General features: G+C 40.3%; 1 protein-coding gene across 13 annotated transcripts in view; it reads right to left on the reverse strand.

The window, feature by feature from the left end:
* Positions 1–14,330, reverse strand: part of NIN (ninein) — a 123,203-nt gene that overhangs the window by 93,122 nt on the left and 15,751 nt on the right. For all 13 annotated transcript variants that reach the window (XR_015731106.1, XM_060693817.2, XM_034433353.3 and 10 more), the window contains exon 2: positions 3,439–3,645. Coding sequence is in view for 12 of the 13 variants with exons in the window: in XM_060693817.2 (XP_060549800.2) it covers positions 3,439–3,624 (186 nt within the window). In the remaining variant the exon portion in view is untranslated. The remainder of the gene's footprint in view (positions 1–3,438; positions 3,646–14,330) is intronic.

A 14,330-nucleotide genomic window follows, 5' to 3' on the forward strand; every position in this document is an offset into this window, starting at 1 on the left:
GCATTCCAGGCATTGACTACTCTGTTGCTGAAGTCATATTTTCTGCAATCGAGTTTGGAGCAGTTCACTTTAAGTTTGTATCTATTGTGTGCTGGTGTATTGTTGTGGTTGAAGTAATCATTGACAGGCAGGACACTGTAGCAGATAATGTTATGTACTATGCTTAGATCAGACCGAAGGCAACGTAGTTTTAAGTTTTCTAAACCCAGAATTTCAGGTCTGGTGGCATAAGGTATTTTGTTGCGAGCAGAGGAGTGGAGGACTCTTCTTGTGAAATATTTCTGGACATGTTCAATTGTGTTAATGTCCAATATGCAGTGAGGGTTCCAGACAGATGAGCTGTATTTGAGAATTGGTCTAGCAAATGTTTTGTATGCTCTGGTTAGTAGTGTGATATTACCGAAGAAGCTACGCAAGATTAGCTTTACAACTCTTAATGCCTTTTTGGTGATGTTGTTACAGTGGGCTTTGGCACTTAGATCATTAAATATGAGTAGTCCAAGGTCCTTGACAGAGTGAGGGTCATCTACAAAGTCGTGTCCACTCAGCTTGTATTTTGTGTTCTGGTTCTCATCTGAGTGATGAGTTTTCTGAGTGCCAGGCAGAAAAGGAAATAATATTGGAGATTCCATTTGAGAAGGAGGGTAACTCAGAGCCAGTGCCCTTATTAACACAATAAAGGCACTGTGAGCTGCTCATTATCCAACCCCCTCCTTTTCTGCACAGTGCAAATTCCCAGGTGCCCTTCGAGATACCCAGACTCTTCCCTCAGGGAGACTGGAGCCCTCCAAGCCTCCCCCCTCTCTTCAGAAAGAAAGGATTTGCCCAGTTTGAGCCAGAAAGCTCTTTTCTTGCTTCTTCCCTGCCATTCCCAGAGATTCACTTCTTAACATCACAGACCAAAGCAAGAGTGAGATTAATTCCAAAGGAAGAGACAGAAAAGGGTTCTTTTGAGTGGAGCAAGGGTGGGCTTTGTTTTCCTAAGGGAGATTGGTTTAAGAATACAAAGGTTCAGGAACATTTGCACAAAGGACCAATCATGTAATAAATTAGGAACCCATAATGCAATGGCCATAAAATTATACATTAAGTGGAGGGAGCTGCCTTTCTTCTAAACGCCTATTACGAGAGATGGGGAAAGAAATGAGAAAATGTAGATGTAGAAACACAAGAGAGAGAAAAAGAATACACTCAGGGAGATAAGAAATCTGTTATTTCAGCCTTCCCCCAACTTGGCATAATCCCCATGAGTTGTAGAACTTCTCCCAGAATTCCCTGTCAGTATGATTATACTTGTTAGGTGCAAGGAAACTGTAGTCCAGGAAGGACGCTGGGTTGGGAGAGGAAGATCTATTTTGTGGGTTGTGCTTCAATGTGATTGCATTCACAAATAACGTCAGGAGGTTTCAAGAGAGTCGAAAAAGCAATAATGGCCAAAGCCATTTCATGGGTAGCATGAAGCTTCCTAATAGAGAAACTTCCTAACAGTGGGAACAATTAACTAGTAGAATTAGAGATGTCATATTGGCACATCTGAGGAAAACCCAAATCTGAAAGCTCCCAGGTTTTCCCCACTGAAAGGAAAGTCAAAGTCCCTTCTCCTGTACCCACATGTCCATCACATGGTCCGTCCCAACTGGAGATGCCTCCCAGTCACACCACTCCAGGTGCAGGCTGAATGTCCTTGACTCCCAGAGAAAAGAATGTTGTTATCTACCAACTCCATGCAAACCCCTCTCTCAGTTTCCCACAGACTAAGTGGGAAGCCCTGAAGATCCAAAAGAAAAGAATATTGTAGTGAATATTGTAATTATAATATTGTATAATTATAATATTATAATTATAATATTGTGATTAATATTCTAAAATTTTGATTATCATTTTATAAAGCTATTTGTATCCGGACAACACACTGTTTAATTGAAGGTGGAATTATTGTATTACATTTTTTTTAAAAAAGAGGTTGGACAGCCACTTGTCTGAAATGATATTGGGTTTGCTGGATTAGAAGACCTCCAATGTAATGGACTAACATAGTGGTCCCCCACCTCTGGTCCATGGACTGACACCAGTCCGCAGCATGCCGGAAACTGGGCCATGCAAACAAGTGAAGCCCCATTCATGGGATGCAGGCAGCACATGAAATCACACCCCTTCTGGTCTGTGGAAAAACCTCTCTCCATGGAATCAGTCCCTGGTGCCCAAAAGGTTGGGGGCTGCTGGATTAACATACCATCCTCAATAGAAATCAGCAAAGCACATTAGCATCATTTGCACATTACAGTACAGTCAGGGATAAGGATAAGATCAAAAAATTCAAGATGGCAGTCATAATGATGAAATCAAACTCCACCCTGTTTTATGTGCAGTACCCTGACTAGACAATACAGGTAGTCCTGAACTTAAATACCATTTAACAATGACTCAAAGTCACAACGGCCTCAGAAAAAGTGACTTATGACATCATGGTTGCACCACCTCAGTGGTCATATAATCACAATCTGGGCACTTGGCAACCAGTTCACATTTACAACCAGTTGTGGCATCCTGCAATTTGTAACCTTTTTGGGGGCTTTCTAGCAAGAAATGTCCATTGGGGAAGCTGGAATTGCTTAATGACCACTGCAAAAATTGTGAAATTGTTTTTTTTTTTTAATTTGATTTATATGCTGCCCTTCTCCGGAGACTCAGGGAGGCTTACAATGCGTTAAGCAATAGCCTTCATACTTTTTGTATATTTATACAAAGTCAGCTTATTGCCCCCACAAACTGGGTCCTCAATTTACCTACCTTAGAAAGGATGGAAGGCTGAGTCAACCTTGAGCCTGGTGAGAATTGAACTCGCAGTAATTGCAGGCAGCTGGATGTTAAATGCTGCCTTAGGAGGCATTAGCCTCCTATGCCACTCAGGCTCTTAGGTTTGACTTGACTTACAACTACAACAACTTATGATGGAAATCCCAGTCCCAATTGTGGTTGTAGTTAGTTTACTTTATTGATTAGCCCTTGGGCCATATCAAAGTGCAGAGTTCCAGACACAAATTTTTACTGAAATCTGATAAAAACAATTTAAAATGGAATTAAGTGTGCTTGTAAGTAAAGACTATCTGTAATGATATGGGTTTTAATTTTGTGTGCTACGTGAATCTATTAAACTATAGTCCAGTGTGTTTGTAAGCCATTATTTATTACTATCATATATGAATTCAGTCACACTGGTACATGTATGGTGACGTTATGGTTTGATGTGGCATGCTATCTTTTCATCTCTGAACTTTTCCTTCTATTATTTCTACTTCATTCTTTCCTTCCATTCCAATCTCCACTTTCCCTCTGGATGCAAGAACACCCTGGATGCAAGAACACACTGATCCACCAGTGCAGATTTTCCAAGGCTGGAATGACAGCTGGGCCCATCTACAGAGTGTATGATCTTACCCGCCTAGGGAGACCATCCTGTAGAAGGGTCTCCTGCAATGCTCCTGGTGCTACTTCTTCAAGATGCAACACGTGGCAAAGTTCGGTCAGTTCGTCCTGCCCCAGACAGCCAGTGCCGGTGACATCGAAGCTGTCAAAGAGCTCTTTGAGATGGGCTTCGTACTGGTCCTGCTCAGCTTCATCCATCCCATAGCCCACCAAGTTTCACTGTTTTGGAGGGGGGGGGGAGGAGGAGGGAAGAAAAGAGAAGAAAGTCACAAAGAGAAATAGCAACATTCCTGTGTGAATCCTAAAGAACAAACAGTTGCAGTTCTCGACTACAACCGAAGACCAACCCTACAGAATACATTTCAGGCATAATACTAATCATGGATTATAAATGTTAACATGCTTGTGAAGAAGGCATAGAAGAGGCTGTACTTCCTGAGAATGCTCAGGAACATAAATCTATCTCAGCATCTACTTCTGTCCTACTATCGCAGCACTATTGAGAGTGTCCTGACATATGGCATTCTTGCATAGTATGGGAGCAGCTCTGCAGCAGACAAAAATGCTCTACAGAGAATCATTAAAACTGCCCAGAATATCATTGGGCTCCAGCTACCAGCCCTGGACGACATCTTCGAATCTTGCTGTTTGAGGAAGTTGCATAACATTCTCAGAGACTCTTCCCATCCTGCTTACAATCTTTTTGGACTGTTGCCTTCTGGCAGAAGATACAGAACAATTAAAACTCGGACCACATGTTTCCTGAATAGTTTTTATCCTAGAGCTATAATTGCACTCAACAATGAACTAAAGAGCCACCATCAATGAGCTGTTGGACAGGATTACTTGGTCTGTTGTGTGGATGTTTGGGTGATTTAGGGGTGGGGAATTTGTGGTGGGTGGAGGTGTGTTTGGGGATTGTTATGTGTGTTGGACCTGGTCTTTGGGTGTTAAGTGAATTTTGTTGTATGGGTATACTGTGCATACACATACAATGACAATAATGTAGTAGTAGTAGTAGTAGTAGTAGTAGTAGTAGTTGTTGTTATTATTATCATCATTATCAAGACTTACACTCTCAACCATAAGTAAATTGTATTTTATGCAGTTCTCATTCTCTATTTTCTTTGAGAAACCTGGCATATTCTCCTAAGCAATGGACTCTTCCACAGGCAAATGTGACTTTAGATATATTAAGTCACAAACTGACCAAGCTATAGCTTGCAAAACTAGCTTTAAGTGGTGATAATAGATCTTGATTTGACTGCCTCTCCTGACCCTGGCTTAACTAGGGCTATCCTTTCCAAACTACGTATAAAATAAGATATTTTTAACAAATTATAAATTGTTGTGGAAAACTGCAACTTTGTGCTATTCCACATTTTTAAAATAGTAATTTAAGGTCTTAATAGATTTATCACAGTAGTATAACTTCTTATGACCCAGATGTGTTGAACTCTTTATTTGCAGTAGAAATTTGTTTTCTTTTGCTTGCTCTCTTTCTCCAGATGTTGGAGTCCATAGAAGTAAACAACTATCTCAACTTTACATTGAGGAGTGTATGGAAGCAATATAACTACAATACAGGCATTTTCTTGGATTTAAAGTTTTAAACAAATGTGCACATTTTCAGCCATCATTTAGAATATATAAAATTTACTGCCTGCAATGAAGTCTTAGGATGCAGTGGGCTTAGCTAGATGCGTTTCGGTTTAGCATGCTTTGTGAATTTAGCCATTGTAGCACTTCAACCATGACTTATCCTGCTTGATAAACCCTGCCAAGTTTAATTTATGCAGTATTCCATGAATAAGCACACCGTGTCTTAGTGTGATATGTAAACCAAAAGACCCCTAAGTTAAAAGATATATTCGTAACAGATATGAATCAAATATTTTTAACAATACCTGCTCACAGATATAAAACACAAAGTAAGACCAAATTAGTACCCAGTGATAAACTGTTATGAAATGCTATTATAGCCAATGGGTCACAGCTAAAATCATTCTGTGACCTATATCCATCCTGGACAAAACCCCTTTATTGGATGATCAGCCTGCAAATGATCTAACATCTACCTAAGTAATCCAGACTTTCAGATTAACTAAATTCATTGCCCCACAGTGAACACATGTTCATATGCTTTCCTCCACACCTGTGAGCTGTATTCACCACCAAACATATAAGATGCCTCCTCCCCCATACATATGAAACGCTTAAAATGCCCTTATAATCAAATTTTTAAAATAGTTTGTTAAAGTTTTGAAGAATCTCACAAGCCACTTTTATAAATATAACATAGGAAAATTATCCAGGTTACTCTCTTGGTTTACTATTTGCATATTGTTTTTGATTATTAAAATATTAGCTGATTTCTTTTGTATGTCTAGTGTAGTATCTTTATCCATGTAGCATCTTTATCTTGTAGCCTGTCATTTGTAAATCCACTTTCAAGGTGGTTTGTATTCACTGAGCATCAGTGGTGGGTTTCAAAATTTTTTACTACTGGTTCTGTGGGTGGCTTGGTGGGCATGGCATGGCTTGGTGGGTGTGGCAGGGCAAGGATACTGTAAAATCTCCATTCCCATCCCACTCCAGGGGAAGGATACTGCAAAATCCCCATTTCCTCCCAATCAGCTGGGACTTGGGAGGCAGAGAATAGATGGGGGCAGGGCCAGTCAGAATTTTTACTACCGGTTCTCCGAACTACTCAAAATTTCCACTACCAGTTCTCCAGAACTGGTCAGAACCTGCTGAAATCCACCTCTGCTGAGCATATCTCAAAGATAGTAATAAAAGTTAAACTCTTTTGCCATATCACCCCTGACAGCAGTAGTAGGAGCACTTATAAATAAAAATAGTACAAACATAGAATAAAGCAACTGATGTAATTACATAATTATTATTAACATAAAACCATAAAATACAGAGCTTTAAACTAAAATTTGCATGACAAGTTAAATTAATTGCTGTATATTCAAAGCAACAAAATCTATAGCTGTAACTCATGATATTATACAGCACGCAACATCAGTGCTATTGCCAGATTTAATAAAGTCACCAGTGGTACAGAGACATGATAAACATGATAAACTGTATTGACTTCAGGATGGGTATTTCTGACCAAAGGTTTTGTAAAGGCTAGTATCATCACTAAAACACGAAGGTAGATCACATTGTATATATTCTTCAGTCATCAGCAGAAGTATATTTGGGCTGTATCCAACATGGAATGAAATACAGCTTAGCAATTGTGAACCAGGTTGATTTCTTAATGATTCCTCACTTGTTTCATGGTTTCTTTCTCACATTTCTTGGCAATGTTTGAGTTATCCCTTCCCATCCATTCCATGCCAAGTATTATTTTAGACATTTCCAGCCAGACAGCAAAAGCAAACAGCTAATCAAGATCATTACTGTTGAACAACATTCGGCAGTTAATTGCCTTTCTGCTGGCTCTGCCTTTCTCCACTGCCAGTCTTATCTAAATTGCAGAGAAGCCAACCTCTTCAGAGGTCAATTTTATAATTCAGTTCATCTCCTGCAAACTTTATCTTAACTGCCAACAGCAAAATGTGAAATGCCTCCATAATTCGCCCACCCACCCACCAACACCTCCCACATATACTTTGGAGCAAAAAAAGCATGCTTAAGAATGATAAGAAATCTCTTATCTCTTCCAGTTCTCCTTTTTAAAACAAATTGCATTTTTTATAGCAGTCTCTGGAAGGAGTGAATGATCACTCTCATGATACTGGTCTCGGAGGACCACACTAGGAATACTGCATCCTGCTCTAGTCACCACAATACAAAAACGATGTTGAGACTCTGGAAAGAGTGCAGAGAAGAACACCAAAAATGATTAGGGGGCTGGAGGCTAAAACATACAAAGCGCCATTACAGGAATTGGGTATGTCTAGTCTAATGAAAAGAAGGACTAGAGGGGACATAGCACTGTTCCAATATTTGAGCGGTCCTACAAAGATGAGGGAGTCAAACTATTTTCCAAAGCACCAAAAAGCAAGACAAGAAAAAATGGTTCGAAACTAACCAAGGTGAGAAACATCCTAGAACTAAGGAGAAATTTCCTGACAGTGATAGTTTGCTTTCAGAAGTTGTGGATGCTCCATCACTGGAGGTTTTCAAAAAGAGACTGGACAATCTTTTGTCTGAAAAGGTGTACGGCCTCCTGTTTGAGCAGGGGGTTGGACTAAGGTCCCTTCCTATTCTATTATTCCATGTTCTGTGTTCTAGGAGAAGAATGAGAATTGAAGAAAGACAATCCTTTTCCTCATGTCTGTCTTTGCACTGCACATAAATCAGTGAAATTTAGAGGGGTTAGACCACTTTTTTAATTAAAAAAAAAAAAAGGACATTGAGCCACTCAAAAATGTGACACTTTTTTAAAAAATTAAAAGAAGGAAAATATATTACTGTAATTTGAGGTTTGTTGCTGAATTTTGGATATGGATTCTTGGGGGAACTTTAACACCATGTAATAAAGGGTTGGTATTCAGTTGTTCAGTTGTGGTATTCTGGCCTAATACCACAACTGAACTCCTGTCAAATATGAACAGTCTGATCACTCTTTTGAGCTGTCAAAAGCTTGCTAGAATAGAAAAGTTATTACTAGACAAAAATATTAAAAAAGTGAATTAAAAAAGGACAAAAACACATAAAACTTTGACTTGTTGGTTCTGTAGATTTATTGTTACAGAAATGGTTATTACTTTATTCTATTGTGTTATAAAGAGCCAGAAGTCAATGCTTTTCTTTCTTTTTTCCCTTTTACCCTACACTTTCCCCCTTTTTTTCCTCCCTTACTTTCCCCTTTACATTTATTTCTCTTTGTATTTTATATTTTGAGATACTAATAAAAAAAAATACTAAGAGACAGAGGCATGGAAACAAGGTTGGAGGGCCAGTACTGGTCAGAAAGGACAATGGGGGTGGGATACTCTAATCCAGGCGTGTCAAGGCCCGGGGGCCAAATCTGGCCTGCGAAGTGCTTAGATCTGGCCCACAGAGCCACCTTGGAAACAGCAAAGGACTGGCCCATGGTGCCTCTGCCAGCAAAAATGGAACTTGCAAGGGTCATGCGCAGCCCTCCTGAGCTGCTTTCACTGACAGAGGGTTGCAGGATGCTGTCGCCACCGAAAATGGAGCTCGAGAACCCTTTTTCGCTGGCAGAGCACTCGGGCCACCAGATGCGCCCCCCAACATGAATGATGTCATGCTGGCCGTGCCCCCTGGCCATGCTCCCCTGCCACCCCCAGGTCAAACACAACCCTGATGTGGCCCTCAATTAAATTGAGTTTGACACCCCTGCTTTAATCTATTGGAAATCAGCTCCGATGGCCTTAGAATAAGAAAGAGCTGGTTAGATAGGGCTGTATGTGAACAAGTGCCAATATACAGATGCATGCTTGGCTGCGTTACAGGCAGGGAACGTTAAGGAAGAGCCAATGACACTCTGACTCCAGATTTTCTACCTCTGCTTTGGGAAAAGCAAACAAAAAGATTCTGGGGAAAGACAAAGAGGGTATTAGACAGCTTTATAAAAATTATGATAGGCATGGAAAGGGGGGATGGGACGCTTTCCTTTTTTTCATAATTACAGATCTCCAGGCATGCAATCAAATGGGCTGGTACCCCATTCCAAACAGATGCAAGCAGCAATGTTTGCACAGATGCAGAACTGATGTCTAACGTATGTACAATATGCTTGTTTAGGATTAACTGAATCATGCTCAATTTCCTAAATTTGCACAACACTTTGTGAGATAACATAGTCGGCTGGTTTGTGGCTCAGGTTGTCCTATGAACACTACAGAGCCCACTGGAGTTGGGCAGCCAATTAATGTAAATAATAATAATAAAAAATCCGGTCAAAATTTGGTCTTCATAATGACACTTGACGCAATAATGTGCAGCTAGCTTGGAAAGTGATCAGATTGGCCATACCCATCTCGGTGCTCTCCACTGTCCCCATTGGCTATATGTGTAATAATGGAAGTTAAAACTTCCATTTATAAAATTGAATTTATTTTATTTCTGTATAAAAATTTATACAGAAAACAATCTGTGAGAAAGCTGGCTTTTGTAAAATCCATGGAATAGAAGAGGTTTACCTGCCTATTAGGTGTAACAGCTAAGTAGTCAGACTATTAGCTACATACAGTACTCTGCTTATAGGAGGCGGCCTTGTGCAGAGTATACCAATGAAGTGATAGTCTTACATAGTAAGACTGGGCAGGGGTGAAAGTGGTGGATTTCCATACTGTATATTCAAGACAGATGTAATTTAATGCTAGGAATAAAGAAGTGGCCCGTAGGCTGCCTTGACAATCTGCTAATAGACTTCCTAAAAGTATCTGTTTGCTATTATTTAGTTCCAGGCAAGTCACCTCTGAATTGAGCTCAGCTGCTGATGGTTTCAAGGACACAACCGGGATGTTATCTTAGCAACAGAACAGAAATAGTTTGTGATTGCCTTCTGATTTGCTACTCCACAAGTGGATTTGACACAGTCCAGTAACTAAGCTATACATCATGGCTTAGAGACCACAATATTGTAAAATGAAGAATAAATAAAGGCCAAGTCTATGTGATGGAAGTATGACAAAATAGAAAGGGAATAGACACTTGATACAATAAATCAGTGCATTATCTGCATCTCGACTTAAGAGATAGACAGTACAAGGAAAGTTGTTAATTATTCTCAGTGTTTACTGCAACAAATTAAAATGACTGGACTTTCACAAAGGATAACCAACAATGTGAAGTATCTAGATATACGAGAATGTTTGTCTCCTACTAATGAGGCTGCTGTAAACAAGCCAGATGAAGAAAAAAAAAACTGGTTAGTAATGAAATCTTGGAAAACAATATTTCATGCTGACCATTCCTGGTAAAAACATTAGCATTGATTACACATAGAGAAATTCATCCAAAATGTACAGACGCCACTAATTAAAGACAGAGTAGGCAATACAATATTCATGGGAATCTTTGTCCCTGGGTATATCTCTGTAATGTCTTGAACACTATTTGCCTCACCTGAATTGTGTGCTAGATTGTTTATTTGTTTGTTTGTTTATTAAAAGCTAGACAAGTGCCCCATTCAGGCATCCTATCAGAAATGTCTATAACTAGAATCTACTTCCCTCCTGGAAGGCAGTTTCAAGAGTATGGAGTTCCTCTTACTTTCTTCTCCTAGGCTTCTCATCTTTCTCCACCCGTTTTATTTACAAGTGATTTCATTAAATATTCATAGGTAACACATGGACAGAAAAGTACAGAGTTTCCATTTTGAGTCTTCATCAGAGCTATTTTTTCCCCTTTTGCCTGAGAGCAAGGTCTTCTTATCCAGAAACAGAGCTAGGATATCTGCTGCCATCCAGATGTTTTAGACTACCATTCCCAGAATCCCTTACCCAACCAAATTATCTTGGGATTCTGGAAACTGAAATCCAGAACCTTTGGAGAACACCAAGTGAGCAAGATTAGGTTCACAGGAGAACACCAGCTGGGTAAGAGTGGGCAATCCATCTGTTGCCCATAATATAAATTTAGGTGGCATATCGCTGCTATCATTTATGAAATCTGTATCTTGCCTGTCTTCAGGAGCTCAAGGTAGCATGTAGAATTCTCCCTGCTCCAGTTCCCAATCCACAAAACACTCTGTGAGATAGGTGAGGCAGAGAGACAACCGGCTGCCCTAAACCATGAACCTCACATGTAAGGTTTACATGTGATTTATACTTTACTTATTTACCTTACTTTAGCTCTAATCATAAAGATCCAAAATTACATAATATAGGAGTGTACAGCTGAAACAAACTGGAAGAAGAAAAACATGGCCTTTAAGAAAAGCCAAGAACCCTTGCTGACATCTGTCAATCTTGAAAGTAACAAAGATGGAAGGTTGAATATAGAAAAGAAACAATTTAAAACTGATTTGTTATTTGGAAGAACAAGCTAATATGTGGTCAATACCTGAAAGATGTAGAAAAAAAAAGCTGATAAAAAAACCCACATGGTGTTGATTAAAATAGGCTTTATTTTAGTGGCTTAAAAACAAGCTTTGCCAATTAATTGCATGAAGGCAACAGTAAAAACGTAACAACAGCAAATTCGTTGGTTTTGTAGTAAAAAGAATCAAATAATTGACCATTTGATTAGCAAAATTTCACACATTGACCACAAGCAGTGTCACGAACAAATTACCAGAATTATTCAATGGAAATTTTACCAGAATTTTGAATCTGAATTGGTTAAAAAAACTACTGACACTATTAAGTTGAGAATGTTTTAGAAAATGAGCAAATTAAGAACTTGTACAACTTTTAAGATCCAAATACACAAGCCTTTTGTTCATAACACACCTAAGATTGGTGTTGCTATTCCAAGTGATGCTACAATTGAGGAAAAACAATTAGGGAAAAAAAGTACAAAATATCAGGATTTGCACTTTCTTGGGAGTCACCAGCTCAAACTTATTCCAGATCGTACCTCCAGACCATGTCCTAGGCACCTCAGCCTGTTCTGCTCAGTCAGCGTCCATGTCAGAGCGAATCTGAGCAACATTATCCATCAGATAACCTGAATAATCTTCACAGAAGCCCAATAGATCTTCCAAGGGGCCCTTTACAGCAGGGGAGTCAAACTCAAGGCCCAGGGGCAGGATCCGGCCCACAGGGTGTTTAGATCTCGTCCGCGGGGCTGCCCTGGAAACAGCAAAGGACTGGTCTGCGGTGCCTCTCCCAGCGAAAATGGAGCTTGGGAAGGCCACGCACAGCCCTCCCAAGGTCCGTTTTCAGTTGTGATGGCCTCCTGCAACCCCTCTGCCAGCAAAAACAGAGCTTGGGAGGGTCGCAAGCACTCAAGGCACCACAAAGGCCCCTGACACGGATGATACTGAGCCACGCCCACCCTGGCTATGCCTACCCAGCCCCCCAGGGTCAAACTCAACCCTGATGTGGCCCTCAATGAAATCGAGCTTGACACCCCTGCTCTACAGGAAGCATGTTATCCAAAACAGAGCTGCTGGATGGCTATCAGTGGATGCAATAAGGGTGGCGAACTATTGACATTTTGCAATCCTTATTGCCACAAGGTAATCCTTAATATGGGCTTTTACCCATGCCCAGTTAGAGTCACTCCAACTCTTCATCCAATACATCTGCCTAATATGCAAGCAGCCCAGGTTCGAATCCCAGAAGGATATGGCTAGCTGATGAGAGCTAAACAGCTTGAAACAGCTATACTAGCCTCCCTTTATTTCTTCGTCGGTAAATTTAAATTTAACACAAAAATAGTTTGTCGTGTAAGCAAATAGTTTGTCATGCCTGTGAAGGCTCCTGGAAGGCTCCTGGATTGGGGCTGAAAGGTGAAAGTGGAAAGCAGTATGCTTCGTACCATATTTGGGTACACCAGGTTGCCACGATAGACCGGTCTCACTGAAAAACACTTCTTCATCCAATAGTACCCCAGGCATCTCTTTTGGCACTTCATCTCCCATCTCCCAGAGCCCCACAGTAAATCAAGGTGCATCTCAGGATCAATGCATAGGAGGAGGCCGCATGCAAGCTTCATTGCTACATATGAATATTCCACCTGTATTCAAGGCCATATGGTAATAACATGCTCTTTGAATTCCCATTACTAGAGTAGTGTAGAATGCTCCTATTAGTTTCTTCAAGCACACACACGGTGCACTTGGGAACATCTTTGCGTAAACAATCTCCTTCCCTAAACAGGAGCTCCAGCCATTCATCCAGCAAGTGATCTCTTTAGTTCCTCTAAAGAGCATTAGCTGAGGTAAGCAGGGAGCAACCGTCCCCTTGCATCTCATGGATTCCCTAGGTGTTTGAAGTAATGCTTTGTCAAAGCAGGAAAAAGAAAAACAAATTTACAGGAAGAGAAAGACCCAATTCAAAGTAAATGCTTTGGGAGATAGTTCCCTCCTGGCAACTGTATACCAGAAAATTCACAGATCTTTGTACCAGGTCTTTATGGCTGTGGCTTAATAAGTAATTAAATATTTTTTATCAGGGCAGCCTGGTCTACCAAATTATGGATGGAGCATACTGCTTCCACTTTCGCCTTTCAGCCTCAATCCAGAGGCTTTCACAATCCCTTTCATGACAAACTACCATATTTTTCAGAGTATAAGACACACCGGAGTATAAGATGCACTATAGTTTTTGGGGACGAAAATAAGATAAAAGCTGATTGGCGGGTGGATTGGCCTCCCGGAATACCCCCAATCAGCTGTTCCCAGAGGTGAATTTTAGCAACAGATTTGTTGGTTGTGAGCTCTGTGCCTTGCTTTTTTTTTTTTTTTTTGCTTTTTTTTCTGCCTCTGAAACTCCGAAACATAGCTTCAGAAAAAAGCATCTTTTTTTTCTGAAGCTATGTTTTTCTGAAGTTCTGGGGCTTTTTTTCTGAAGCTCTGTTTGGAGGTTTTTTTTCTGAGCTCTGTTGGGGCCTTTTTTTCTGAAGCTATTTGGAGGCATTTTTTCTGAAGCTCCGTTTGGAGGCTTTTTTTCTGAAGGTCTGTTGGAAGCTTTTTTTCTGAAGGTCTGTTGGAGGCTTTTTTTCTGAAGCTTCATTTCTGAGGCTTTTTTCGAAGTATACATTCGGAGTATAAGACGCACACAGATTTTCACCCTCTTTTTTGGGGGAAAAGGTGCATCTGATACGCCGAAAAATACGGTATTTTTGTGTTAAATTTATGTTTTACCGACAAAGAAATAAAGGGAGACTAGTACAGATCTATTTAGCTACCATCAGTGAGCCATTCCCTTCTGGTATTTGAACCCGGGCTACTTGCATACTAGGTAGATGTATTAACCTCTAAGCCACGGGCTCTCCTCACTTTGTCAGCTATACCAGGGGAA

The sequence above is a fragment of the Pantherophis guttatus genome, chromosome 1 (assembly GCF_059756535.1).
Source record: "Pantherophis guttatus breed Tessera chromosome 1, ASM5975653v1, whole genome shotgun sequence".
Classification (NCBI taxonomy): Eukaryota; Metazoa; Chordata; class Lepidosauria; order Squamata; family Colubridae; genus Pantherophis; species Pantherophis guttatus.